The sequence below is a fragment of the Anas platyrhynchos genome, chromosome 8 (assembly GCF_047663525.1).
Source record: "Anas platyrhynchos isolate ZD024472 breed Pekin duck chromosome 8, IASCAAS_PekinDuck_T2T, whole genome shotgun sequence".
Taxonomy (NCBI): Eukaryota; Metazoa; Chordata; class Aves; order Anseriformes; family Anatidae; genus Anas; species Anas platyrhynchos.
In genome coordinates, this window is record NC_092594.1 from 1,638,184 (window position 1) to 1,652,729 (window position 14,546).

Here is a 14,546-nt window from a genome sequence, read left to right on the forward strand (position 1 = left end):
ACACATCAGCAGGTTTTCACTTCAGCAGGCAGACTAGTTGGAAGAAAATAAAATTCTAAAATATGTTAATGAATATTCTGTATGTAATGAATATAATGAATATACACAAAAGCCAAGCAGCATATCATCTGTAGAAAAAATCATGTGCCCCCAAACAAACAGCATTCTTTGTGGGAGCTGACAATACATGGGATTAAGGATAATTAGCAGTAATTACTCATCTGAACTTCAGAAAAGTTACTGTCTTTGCAATGTAGTTCGTCAAAGGTTTAAGTCAGGAAGGGACAGACTATGGTCTTTTGTGGATCAGAAAATGTTTAAAAGAAAAACAAAACTATAAACAGCTGCAGCTCAATGTGGTATAAATGTAGCATGACTGTTCTAGGAAATGTGTTGGAACTGGGGGTATTCGTGTGCATATTAAACCTCTAAAGAACACGGGAACAAAAAAGGTGATAAAACTGGTGAACAGCAGAATCTTTTGCGGTTAGTCAGATCTAGAGAGAATGCTGAAGTGCTTCAGAAGAACCTATATGAGAAAATTATACAACATGGAGAAATGATAATTCAGCTCTGAATTAAAAAAATAATAATAAAATAAAATAATTACTTGTGAAATTGTCAGGCTGGCAAGTAATTGCAAGAATTCAGCAAAGAGACTGACTCTCGATGTCATTCAGAACAAATGGGGATACAGGAAAGGGGAAGAAATTTATAGGACATTCATTATTTCAGAGATAAAAGTAACCATTGAAATTATTGAATAAATATAAATTGTATGTATAAGTATAGGGACATGATAATATGTCTACATAACTATGGTGTGCACATGTTAATATACCATAAGGGCTTTACTCTACTTTTCTCTTATGCACTTGGTACACATATCTTGGATTATCAGGCATTTAGAATGTGTGTCCTACCGTCTGCTCAATGCCCAGCCTCTGACAAGCTGCTCTAACAGTTTTAACACTGCAAAGTTTGTAAATACCTTTACACAATGCAGGGGCCTCTTGAGAGCAGATCTTTCTTGTTCCTTCATCCAGTAGTCTTAATGATTTCTCATGGACCATTAAGTTTTCTTGTTGAAGAAAACTGTCTCAGATGTTTTCTCTCCGTTTTTAGGGCCTGGATATTGTAATCTGAATTCTGCACCTATAATCATATTAGAGAAAAAATGATTATTATGTTTCTGTCTACATTTCTTCATGATACTACATTGTATGCTATGTTGTAGGCTGACTGAAATCATGGCCCTGGGCAATTGCACTTGACTGAAATTCACTCCCTTCTAATCTTACGTAGAACTTTAGAGGTGTTAAAGGTCCAACATCGCTGCTGTTCTGGTCTTCAACATTCTGATGACATGGCACTCACATATCTGCTCTATAGCCTTAGTTTTCTGTATTTGTGATTTACATTTTATGTAACTACACCCTAAAATGGGAAAGAGAAAAAAAAAAAGTCAATGCTGAAGGTTGAATTCAGTGATGTTCCATTACATTTTCTGTCTCTTGCTGCTCTAAGAAAATGTTATGCTTGATCCTTCAAGTCATGTTAAAAAGATCTTATTTGTACTTCTGCCATACTACTTTGCACAGCAACCTCATGCTCAGAGGGGAAAAACGGAGCCTGAACACAAGCCCATCTGCTCCACAGGACAAAACCCAACTTTGAGCCACAAAGTATCTCCATAGGTACAGGAACTCTATTTTGGACACTCAAACACCTCCACTCACTCTGCCCTTCTGCTGAGGTAACGCCTGACCAGCCTTTCAGTCTCATTGATGATTTTTTTTTCGTTTCTACTAAGTAACCAAAAGATGTTCTGGCTATTAGATCAAGGTTATGCTTACCAAAAATGCATTTTTCATTGGAAAATAGCAGACTGGAATTAAACACAGCATTTCTTAAAATTGCAGTCTAATCACAACTTTTGGTAAGTATACTTTTCACAAAGGACATAATTAAACCGCAGAACTCCATATCAGTAGATGATGTGCCACCCCAAGTTACCGATGAGTTAAAAAGTGATGAGAAATTCACGGAGGAAAGCTTCCTGGAAAGGCCACTGAACACAGTTACAACCTCAGGCCTTGTAAGCACCACACTTTGCTGGAAGGCTACAGCAAGAAAAGTATTGCAGTATGTTTGCTCTCTTACGCTCCTCTATTAAGCATCTGCTGCTGGCTGTTGCTAAAAAAAGGAACTAAATGAATCAAGGAGACTGATCCAGTGCAACTCTTTTCTTTTTTTTTTTTTCCCTGGGATTTTGTTTATTTCAAACTGAACAAAAGAATCACAACGCTTTCTTATTCAAACATCAGAATTATTTGCTATTGACTCATAATCTGAAAGCAATTTGAATTCTTTGGAGAAAATGGCCCTTGTACATTATTTTGTCCCAAAAGTTTTGCCAAAATATGTGAAATAAGTCAAAATGCACACAAGTGTGTGCATTCAACATGCATCAGATAATTAAAACTACAACAGGTTTAACACTTTAACTTATCCTTTTCAGATAGATCTTTTACTTTCATGTCTATATATGTATATGGAAATTAGCAAAGAGCTTATTTTTCTGTGTAGAATCTGCATATAAACAAATAAACTCATTCTTTCAGTTTTCAAGTGCACCTCTTCAGTGAATTCAGCGTGTTTTTGTTTTGAGTACCTGAAACATTTTGCAGCTCACCTTACTGTGTGACTCCCAGAAAATATATAACGTTGGGATGCGAGAAATTTCTCTGTGAATTCATTCCATTGCTGAATCCTTGTGCCTGAAGACCCCTTGTAAGATTAGATAATAGCCCTCCACGTGGTTTTCTGTTTCTTTTTTAAAAACTAGTTTTCCGTGTGTCTTTGTTAAACAAGAGATTGAAATCATCCCAAATGAATGTTGGAAGAGAAAATTTAGCCTGACTTCGGTGTACAAGACCTAAGAATCTGAAATATTGTTTGCAGGACTGATACTACAAGTTTAAGTTTACACGTAAACTATAAGTTTATACTTACAGTAAGTATAGGAAGTTTGCATTTGTGATGGCACACTGCTCTAAAATGCAACCCTTTCCATTTTATTACAGGTTTCCTTCATACAAACTTTAAAAGTTCTTTAAGAAAAATATACTCCTTTGGACACAACTTCAGAAACAAACTAAATCCATAATTGCCTCAGGAAGCACACACAGTAGTCCATCTCTGCAAATTTTTAAGCAAGTTCTTTCTAAAATAATTGCCATTAGAAATCCCTGCTCAGCATTTCTTCTTTTTAAAATAACTCTTTAAAAAAAAAAAAAAAGAAAGAAAAGGAAAGCTACCTCAACACAATGATTTATATACTTTTTTCCCCCACAGTTACTAAGTTTCTGAAAAAGATTAATTGCTACTGAACCTGGAGATCAGTCTACAGCACTAGAGAACATCAGATTTAACAGCAGATAGAGCCAAGAGAAGCCTCCAAATGCTATATGAGCAACCCACAACTTATTTTCTATTCCTAACAACAGTGAATACACACTGAGTCTGCCAGCCCTGTAATGCAAAAATTTTCAGTGTAAAACATGCACAGTAAAAAAAAATAAAAACAAAACACTAAATACTATCTTAACATGTATCTTAACATGCCTTGCAAATTATAAAGTTGCCAATGTTTGTAGTTTATGTGAGATCAACAAATCAAGGGGTATTTGGGGAGGTTTCTGGGAATGCCTGCCTTTGTCTTTTCATGGGCATGCTTACAGCTCTCACCCTTCCCCTGTCCCCCGGGACAAGTATAGTTCCTGTATCATCTTTTGAAGTATACCTGAGCATATTTCTACCAAAACAGCGATGGGGAGTAGGGAGTTTTTTGTTTGTTGTTTTGTTTTCTTTGTTTCAGTTTTGTGATTGTGCTTTTGAATTTCAGACAGGATGACTAAATGTACTGTTTTAGTCCATTCTGCAAGGACTAAACTAATGAAGTGCTAATTAACTTTCCAGCACCTATAAAGAGGTAATTCACTCATCCCATCTCCCACTGTAAACTGCAATGGCTATTAGCATGTAAAGGACTGCCAAGTCCTATAATAAGTGTTACAGTCATAAATAGCAAATAAATACTGATAAGCATTGTTAGTAAGAGCAAAGAAAGAGACCAAATAAAGATAAGAGTGTTCTTAACAGATGATTCAATCTGGGTACCTTGCTCTCCTTCCCCGCTGAGGCTGTCGTGTGCTCCTCTCAGCGCCAGCCTGCACTGGGATGATAATCAGTCACTATGAAAACTCATTAGCTCCACAGCAATGAGCCCTCCACTGCTGAAGCTTGGTGCTGTTCTTAGTACCGTGGCAATGATCTCTAACTGGATGTCCCAAACTCTCCCATCTCTGGTAGGACTAAATACCACCAGACTACCCACTTCAGTAAGTAGCTGTGATGTGTTGCAATCCATCTGAATGCTGAGCAAATATAAGTGCCAGCAAAAGCTTTACTCTGTTGCCTCTCTGTGAATCTTTTTAGAGTACTAATCTTCCTATCATCACTTAATGCATGCTTCTTTTTGGGCATCATAAATCTGCACATTGGTGAGCATGTTGTGGTCTTACTATGAAAGAAAAGATTTTAAAATAGCATCCTTAAATATTTAAGAACAAATGCCTTCATCTTGAGGGTGAAATGCTAAAAATAGCACAGCAATGCCATTTCTTTTGCTTCGATATTTTGCCTGTTTACTGCTCCAGAAAAAAAAAAAATGTACTGCATTATTAAGGAAAACAGGTATCAGAAGATTTCTTTTTAATTTTTGTCTGATTAGTGCTATACATAAGCTATTGACTACAATATTCAAGGAGCCTGATCCTTTCTTATTTTTTCCTTTATTGGAGCATGGTTAAGCAAATAAATAGCTGATAAAATAAAATTGGTACTAGGAAGCTGGGTATCAGAACTTTAGAAAGGTAATTGTACAAATAACAAATATCAGCTTGTATGTTTGATGCTCATATCCAACAGCCTCTGTTAATTAAGACCTACAGAAAAGCTGTGATTAGCTATTAATGAAAAGTGTAAAAATTAAAGTAATAGTTTAGCTAGGAACACTATCCTAGTTATAAGTTATCTGTAAGTTAAACTAGAACACATTTTTTCTAGATGGTTAGTAAAACAATTTTATTATAACTGCAGTCAGATGTTTGTATGATAGTGTGTTATGTAAAAGATATAGTTAACTGTTTGTACAGTAGAGCACAATATACAGAACTTAATTTTTCAGTTGTAAATAAAAATGCATTAACTAATCAACATTTAATTAATTGAATATATGCACACAGGAAAAGCATTACTGCAGAAAGTCACTTCGTTTAGACTTTAAATACCACTACTTTAAATTTAATTATATTGTAAGAAACAATTCTTATAAGTTTTAGAGCATCAAGGTGAAAAGACAAGGAAAAGCTCCAGTTTGTTTTCTATAAATGGAGTTTATGCCCACTGACCTACAATACAGTTTGCTAGTTCTTGTGGCAATGTGATATTATAAGAAATAAGGTTCCCTATCTAATTTAAATCCAAGTTTAAGGTTGCAATTGAGTGGCAAAGAGGTGCACACTTGTTGTTGCAACATGTAGGCATATGTATATTTACACACTAATATATGATTATATATATTGTCATTTTCAAATTCCAGGTAGTGTAAACTGCCATGCCTCCCTTGGCTTCATCGGAACACTGATGTTACAAATGCCTCCTGAGTATTATTTTAGTAATGCTCTTCAAACTCAAACATTGGAGTTATATGCACATTTTGGGTTTCAAGAGGGCTAGCAGGAGTGCCTGGAGAGCTGGGGACACAAGCACAAAAACCCGATTATCTGAGCTTGGCAACATCTGCCAAGTGGAAAAAATACCATCTTCAATCAGGTGGCGTGTTGTTATAGAACTAGCACCACAACTCTGCTGCCTTTTTCTAAACTTCAGCTTCTAGCTGAGACTTTATGGCCCAGGTGCTCAGCGATGCTGTGGTCATCACTACCTGTTTTTTAATTGGCAGCAGTCAATTAAAGTTAGCTGTCAAGTTAGTGTCATCCCCTGGCAGCTTCTCTAGTGAACAGTGCTGCGCAAGCGGTTCTCCAGAAGTTCTCTCCTATACACAGCTCAAAAATTGCACATCTTGCACCAGGAAAAAAGAGCAAAACCTCCCCATCTTTATTAACATTTTCTCCTCCCCTTGCTGGAAGAAATGTAGGGTCAGGGGAAAGACCCCCCTCTTCAGCAACGTTTCACTCCCAGGACCAAAATCCTACGACTGACAAGTATTGTTCTATTTAAGCACTGATACTGAGTATACGTGTTTCCATTTGCCCAATTACTAGTAACAATGGAGGCAGCTATAGCAGCTTTATCAGAATGTGAGTGCAAGTGAAAAAAATTAATCTTTGTAAGGTAAGTAAAGTGACTGTAACTCAGCAGCCTGCCAAGGCAGATTAATATGGCTCTTTGTAGAGACTCTTCTGTTTTCCCCAGATTTCCAAGAACTAGAATGATTTGTCTTCATTGCTGCTGTTCACCACTCGTTATTTCTTTTCTCGTTTGTTGACTAAGGCCTGTCAGCAGTAAGCCTGCGTTTGGAGACTAGATTCAGCAGCTTTCAAAAGGTTTTGATGCATTCTAGCTCTTTCCATGTGGCACAGCAGTTTCTGCTTGAGATAGGCATTAAATGACAAAGAAAATTAAAAAAAAAAAAAAAAGAGAGAGAGAAAAAAAAAGCTAAGTGCACCTACCTGCACATGCTTATTTTTCTCTGTAATTATTCGTATTACCCATCCTAGTTAACAAAGGTACCCCAATAGCATGCACACAGGTAACAAAGAATACCAGAAAAAAAAATGTAGCCCACACTGGAGCTGGTGTCTCAGCACTCATTTCTGCATGGGCAGCCCATCACAACGCATTCATATTATGCCTGAAGGTCTTTCACTGTGAAAAATATTTTCCCAAATAGCTACTGCATTTTTTATTTTTTTTTAAATCAAGATATACGTTAAGTGCCATAAGAAAATATCAGCCAAATTAATCAATAAACATTATTTTCTCAGACAAAACACACCAATACATATTGTTAGCATATACAAATACCTTTGACAACACAGCGTGGACTGTAATTGCTTTACTACAGACCATGCACAATCCTGCTATCGCATCCATTCTCAACTGCAGAGAACTCTATTCACTTGAATGCAGTAAAATCTGTTGCTATCAACCAAAAATAGCAGGTATCGCAAATATCACAGTTTATTCATAAACTATACGGAGTATTTCTGTTCTGTAGGAATTATAATTGCAAGCTTTAGGCTCCTGAACTTCAACAAGAGGTTGCTCTTGTATGGGCACACTGGGCAGCCTTTCTACAGAGCAGCATGGAAACTTGTGAACAGAGCTTACACTTCAAAGGGTCACCAGCTATAAGGTTTCAATTGTTCTAGCTTGCCATTTTAGTAGCTGCTCAAATCTAATTTAAATTATCTCTCCAGTTGTAAGTTTGGTTAGATTTTATTCTTCTCCATGTGTTAAACTAGATCACCTGTGCCCTAAAAATTAAGGCTGCAAGAGCACAACAATTTAGCACTGACCTTTGGATATGCCTTTCTGTCAAACCCAGGTTTGACTGTCCTCTGTTTAGTCATCTACGCTATGATACCTTATTCTTCCTTCCAAAACAAGGGAACAATACAGTTCTGAATTGTTTTAGTTAACTCCACAGTAAAAGAGGTCACTGCTGTCTTCAATGACTTCTTCAAAATAGACACTGTGGGGGACAAAAAGTCTATGCTCTTCTCTAACATTGCGCTGATACTCAGAAAAATATTGCTACCTTCCCGTCTGACCTCAGTCTACAGAGATACTGCACCTTTTCTGAGGCACGGAACTATGCAACTTACTCCTCACTAAGCATCAATATCAAAGCTTGCCAATTTTAACAATCACTCTTTGTGCTGACACCGAGTAGAATTTCAGAATAAAATTAATTTATTCCAACTTTATCCAGACCAAAAATATTTCAGTGTCATCCATTAGCAACTGCACTGTAAAATTCAGCAGCCAATATAGTATTATTAGAAAAGAATAATGCAGAATATTAGCTTGAAATTACAGCCTGAAAACAGTCAAAATATTTCTGGTGCCAATTAGTTTTCATTCCCTCACCTGAATTTGTTCGATCATCTGATTATGGTGCTTTGTCTCGTTCTGATCTTGTGCATTTCTATAAATCCCATTAAGCAGACAGTTACCTACTCTTGCAAGGTATCACATGAGTTTTAAAGGCAGTGTAGTGTTGGCCTGCTCTGAAATACAGTTTTTTACTTTGCTCTTGTTTGTGGTGGTGGTTGCTGAAAAAGAACAGGTTCGGAATTCCTAAAATTCTGTGCCAGTAAAGGACAGTGTGATGCCTTTCCTGCCCTGTGCCATGCCTGCCATCACCCCCGATCATCTAAACTAACCTAGTACTTTTCAGTACTGCCCCTGTCTTCCCTTTGGTGTACGTGTAGCTGAAGTCAACCAAGAAGAGTTTTCTGTGCTGCAAACCTGCTAACACACCTCCAGAACCGCTTCCCAGCCAATTCCCTATTGCGTGAGTCACACAGACTGTGCTTTCTCTTTGGGATTTTGTATTTGTTCTTTTCTGTCTTTGTTGTTTCCATTAGTCTAAAGTAAAAGTCATTCAAGCTGAAAGGACATATTTGTTCTCTGTTAATGAAAAGCCTTACCGTCCCTCTGCAAAGAATTACATCAACCACTTGTGCTGAATCACTAACAGGAAACTGCTCTCACCCACACTGGAAACAATGCTCAGAGACTCTGCTGCAGATGTGCAACATGGCAAAACTGTGCAAAATCACCAGCCTAATTAGTTAAGAGGATAATGAGTGATGACTAGGAGGAACCTCACTGCAAATATATAATGCAAACAATAAAGAAAAATAGGTGGTGTTTTCAAACAGCAATTAAATCTATTCTGTTCCCTTTATTTTTATTGTTGTTGTTGTGTTACAGACTCAGATTAGCCCCAAGGAAGGGTGGCAAGTTTATAGTTCAGCCCAGGATCCTGATGGCCGTTGCATTTGTACTGTTGTTGCACCTGAACAAAACCTATGTTCAAGAGATGCCAAGAGCAGACAACTTAGACAGCTGCTAGAGAAGGTAAGTCTTCCCAATGAATTTCTCCTTTTGATCACTGAACTTCCCTGGAAATCCACTCCTGCCTCTCTAAGTTTAATATATAATGGTGCCCTGAAGCGTTATCTATAAAAACATTCCTTCAGGGTATATCCCCTACCTGTGTTTTCACCACTTATCGTAATTTGTCTGTTTCCCTCATAGCACACCTCTGTCAACCCAAGCCACTTATCTAGCAAACTGAAGTTGCGTTTTCTCTTGCTCATTCCCCAAACCCTTTCTTACACACATACAGGACTGACTTTCCCTGTGTCAAAACAGTTACAAATCCCACCTTAAACTTCCTCGTTGTTGTGGGATTTAAACTACAGCTCCTGCTTCAAACATGTAAGTCTCTTGAAGGTCATTCCTTGTCTCTTATCAGCAAATAATGAGATACAGACATGACAGCACCATCAAAGCAGACCGTACAGATGAGAAACAATTCTAAGTTATTTTTATTTCTTATTTCCTCAGTTAATACTATTTATTTCATTCTCCGGTGGTGCAAATTTTGTCTAAACAACCCAATTCTTATTCCCACTATTATCCACTCTTGTTTATATATTAAAATTGGTAAACTGTTATTTTGTATGAACCGAAAAAAACACTGCAACCATGAAAACACAAACTATTATTCTGCATTCCCTGTGTAGGTAACCAAGTTTATAGTTACTGTGTAACAGCTAGTAGTTCATACCCTGAGGGACTGAGACAGAGCATTTGAACAGCAACAGCAGAAAGCAACATAAAATGTAGACCCCCCCCAAAAAAATGCATTTTTCAGCATACAATTTTCAGTATTTTTTCAGCTATAGAAAAATCACTCCAATGCTAAATCCAGCAGATGTTCCCTTCATAAACCTCCATGAACTTCAGGAGGGACTTAATTTCAGTTTTTGACAGAGTCCATAGCATGACATGTAACTAAGTAGTTTTAGAAACTTCCCAAAAACAATCCCTTTCTCAGAAGAAAGTTTTTCAACTTATGTAAAATGTAAAGGAGAAAAGTAGAAATGTAGAAAGTAGAAATGTAAAGGAGATGGGAGGACAGGCAGTCATGTTTGCTCCTGATACCCATCTTCAGTTATTTCTCCTTGCCCTCTCCTCCACAGAATATATTAACAGGTTTTAATGAGCTATTTTTCCATCTCAGGGTCCCAAGGAAATAAAACATCAGAATTTTTCCAAGCTAAATACGTTGGTGAGGGTAGAGTCTCCTAGAATGGGGTTCACACCACCTTCATATTGTTCCAAAACTGATAAAAATCCCAGCCAAACTCAATTAGTTGGCTTTCCACTTACCATCTATGACAGGAGGTAGGAACGATCAAAATTCAGGATAAGACCTAATTCAGTAAACGTGTTAGCTATGACCGCCAAACAGCCAGTAATTTTTAAGCCTAATTAATGTTTTTCATCTTTAACAACAAGCCTGCCCTCTTACTCACCATTCCTACAGATTTCATGGTACTCAGCAGATGCAGCTTGAGAACAGGTACAAAATGAAGTCACAGAGAAAAACCTGTGGCTTTGTGTGTCAACAAAAATACCTACAGACCTGTGGACCATGTGTGTCACCACAAAACCGAAGAACTACTTGCTTGCTCAACAGTTGGAAAGCAAAGAAGAAATAAAAACGTTACTTTTTCACTTAAAAATACTTCTAGGAACTGCCAATGGTAACCGTCCAAAAGCTGATTTGTACTATTTTAAGTATATATTTTTCTGAATCCCCGCAGTCTGTAGGTTACAACATATTAATTTCAAATACAAATATTAGTTTAAATTTTACATGCTCTTGCAGACAACAGGAGTACTGCTACTTTTGTGGTTTATTAGGAAGGTCAATTTTTTTTTTTGAGACAAAACTTCAATACAGCACTTAATATTCTTTTTTTTTTTTTTCATAGTCCACTTTTTTCCCGTTTTAGTGGACGGAACACTTACTGTCAAATAATAACTGCATTTGCAAAATGTGTCATGTTTATGACTGGGAAAAACATTGCTTTTATAATAGGCACTGCTAGATAATTATAATTATCTATATATAGATATATATATCCATATATATTATATAGATATATAATTAACTCCAGATGAAAAGTCCTTGCCTCATTTTAGTGAAAGTGCTAAATGAGGTCACTTGCAGTACTACAGTTTCCTGAACAGTCACTTATCTATAAAAAATGATTTTCTACTATTAAAACAATTGGCTGAAGTTTCTAATTTTATACTTGTAAAACCACAAGCAAATCCCAATTTAATGATGGCCCCATCCCAGCTTATCTCTGGACAGTCTCATGTATTCCTTATAGTGAATTATTATACCAATGCCTACTAGGTATGAAAATCACACTCTTCGTAACAGCCCAGAAATTTTCTCCTAATCTTAGTCCTGTTCCTCAAGTGGAGGAGGAAACACATGGTGCATGGAGCATCCTGAAGAACAGGCAGCATCTACTACAAAAGACAAAGTAGCCTCTAACAATTAACAGCATTTTTCCAGCCCATTGAAAATGGTGCTGAAAGGATCCCCCTCTCTACCTCAAAGAAACTATCCAAATACTCTGTGGCTCTAAGATCTCAGTCCCGCTAGCCCTCTGTTAGCGCTGTTCCCCAATTTTTGTACTGTCATGCAGTTATGGAATTTAAAACCTATACTGTGGTATAAATGGCTCACAGCTAAAGCCTTGACATAAGTACATTTTATTGCCTGACATTTAACTATCTGAGCAGGGAAAAAAAAAAAAAAAAAAAAGTAAAGCAACAAAAAGTGCATTTAGAGAGTGTTCTTCTTTAACAGGTTCAGAATATGTCCCAATCTATTGAAGTTTTAAATCTACGGACTCAGAGGGATTTCCAGTATGTTTTAAAAATGGAAACACAAATGAAAGGGCTGAAGGCCAAGTTTCGGCAAATTGAAGATGATCGGAAGACATTAATGACAAAGCATTTTCAAGTAGGTTTTATTTTAACAATAACTTTGAAAGCCTGCTGGAAGCGATGTACTAAGCAGCAATGCATGGACTGCTAAGATCTCAGCTTGAAATGTTCATACAAGAGCAACATTAAAATGAAAAGCGTAATAAGATTTCCTTTATGATAATAATCTTTTGCTCTGTTCAATTTAATTGTACTAGGAAGTAACCATTAATTATTAAGATATTGGAGATATGTCACTAGAAACAGATTCCTGTTTTTCCTGTATCATTGTGCATGTCATACTGAGAAATTTATATTCATTCAAGCTCCAGTGATAAATGGGCAGATCCAATGGAATTAATAGCAAGTAACTAGAGAGTTCTGCACTTTTACTGCTGCCTGACATTCACTGCAGTTGAAGGGAAGAAAGCCTATAATAAATCAGGTTGTTGTAATTTTTATCCAGTAGAATTAAGATCTAATTTCGTGTCTGAAGGTTTGCTATTCTGAGTTTGGGATAGGGGAGGAGGGCAATCATTCCCAGTCGCATCTGTATGATTAAAAAAAGACTTCTAAGGAATTTTAATGACAAGAAAAAAACACAAGCCAATCTTTTTGTGAGGAAGGAGAGTTGCAAAGATTACAAAACAGCTTTGTGTATTCTGAGAGGAAAAAAAAAAAAAAACAAAACACCTATTTGAAGTACTTTTAAGGAGAAAAATTTACAAAAACATAGTTAAGTTCTTCAAATATCAAGTCTGATAAACAGTATTTCAGGTTGCAAGACAGCAAGGTAGAATCTAAAAAATATATTACAAAGCTTACATTAACAAAATTTATATTTAAACCCTTCATGAAACACAAAATGGACATACTTTTCTAATCAGCATTAAAGTTACATACCTAAACAATTACATAGCTAATTTATTTTCCAGAGACACTGAATATTCTGGACTTAATAGCATCAGGAATTAAATACTTTAATGATCTGACTACCAAACATTATTCTTTGTCATCACTCTTCATATAGGAGGCTGAACACATTCTTCTAGTAATTTTCAGGTAGTAAAGCTCTGCAATTTTTCCTTTTATCACTCATTGCTACAACACATTTCTATAATGCCATTATATATTCTTTATCCTCATAATAGTTTTTCTTGAACAAAATATCAAAATTTGACTGTCTGATATGTGATGTCAAAGGTAGCAGACTCCTGCAGTATTCTAACCTTTTAAATATTCAGCATTTATATTGGTCAGACATTTAACCTCAGTTTGATAGTTTGCCAGGAGCATAAAGCAGATTTCCAGCCAATCAAATGATAGAGGAATTTAGAAGGTCAACATCACACAACATGCTGCTGGCTTTCTGAAATTCAGCCTACTAAAATTCCAGTGCTTTATCTTACCTGAGACACAGGAACTTCTTGATATAACAAAACCCCTCACACCAGCAGGTGCAAAGCACCAGAATATGCCTACCACCCATTCATTTTGCAGTACAATTTAGTTCCTGTGCCACGGATCACAGCAACAAGTTAGGAACGTCAGCAAACACTATGGTTTTGGTTTTGTTTTGTTTTTCATGAAAACGCCAAAAACATCTTTATATCATTTACTGAAGCGGGATGTTTTATGCTATGGTTCCATGTTTCTGAGAGCCAAATAGAACAAATTTGATCCAGGTCACACTTGAGAATATGGTCATATTTCTGTCAAATCAGCATTCATGCCAGGCAAAAGATATTTGGTCCCCCCCAAAAAAGTTACAGCAGTTTGCTCAAATGATACCTCATCTGACATAAATTCTGTCAGGAATAAGTTACCTCCACTAATTCTCCTAAACTCATCATCTTGCTGAGTTTTGTTTTTCCATCCATGATTTACCCATGATTTTTGACTGCTTACTGCCCCTAGAACCAAAGCCTAAGTTCATCATTTCAAAATCAAATATAAACTTTTGGCTTTTTGTGCATTCCACATCACAAAACCTAGTCTCGTTATCAAGAAAGACACAACTGTTTGTTTTTTACAGATATATTAGGCTCAAGATGAATTTTTAATAAGGATAGTCAAATAAAAAATAGTTTTAACTGTAGACAAAAACTCTTCATTTCTTCCTGTCCACCTCAATAATTCTGCTAATATTCTATAATTGGAAGACCCTTTGAGAACAGAGCCAAAGATACAAAGAAAACTTCTGATGGTTTCTAATCCATTTATAACAACATATCTCTGTAATTTAAAATGCCACTTCCTAGATATTAAGATAACCTGCATGCAAACTATTCTTTCCAACTCCACATATAGGCCTTTATTTTGAGCAAATAATAATTCCAATATGAAAACCATTGTTAAAACTGCATGGATGAGCTGAGCACTGAAGAGACGTAAAACTCTCAAGCTGTTCTAGAACACGTTTGAGAGGT

At 36.4% G+C, this 14,546-nt stretch overlaps 1 protein-coding gene across 3 annotated transcripts in view; it reads left to right on the plus strand.

The window, feature by feature from the left end:
* Positions 1–14,546, plus strand: part of LOC140003099 (noelin-3-like) — a 47,912-nt gene that overhangs the window by 30,738 nt on the left and 2,628 nt on the right. Inside the window, exons 1-3 of one of the 3 annotated variants that reach the window (XM_072041905.1) lie at positions 4,258–4,403; positions 9,031–9,177; positions 11,999–12,154. In XM_072041905.1, the coding sequence (XP_071898006.1) occupies positions 4,284–4,403; positions 9,031–9,177; positions 11,999–12,154 (423 nt within the window). In that variant the 5' untranslated portion in view covers positions 4,258–4,283. Of the gene's footprint in view, positions 1–4,242; positions 4,404–9,030; positions 9,178–11,998; positions 12,155–14,546 lie in introns of those variants that run through there. The other 2 variants (XM_072041907.1, XM_072041908.1) reach the window with 2 other exon arrangements.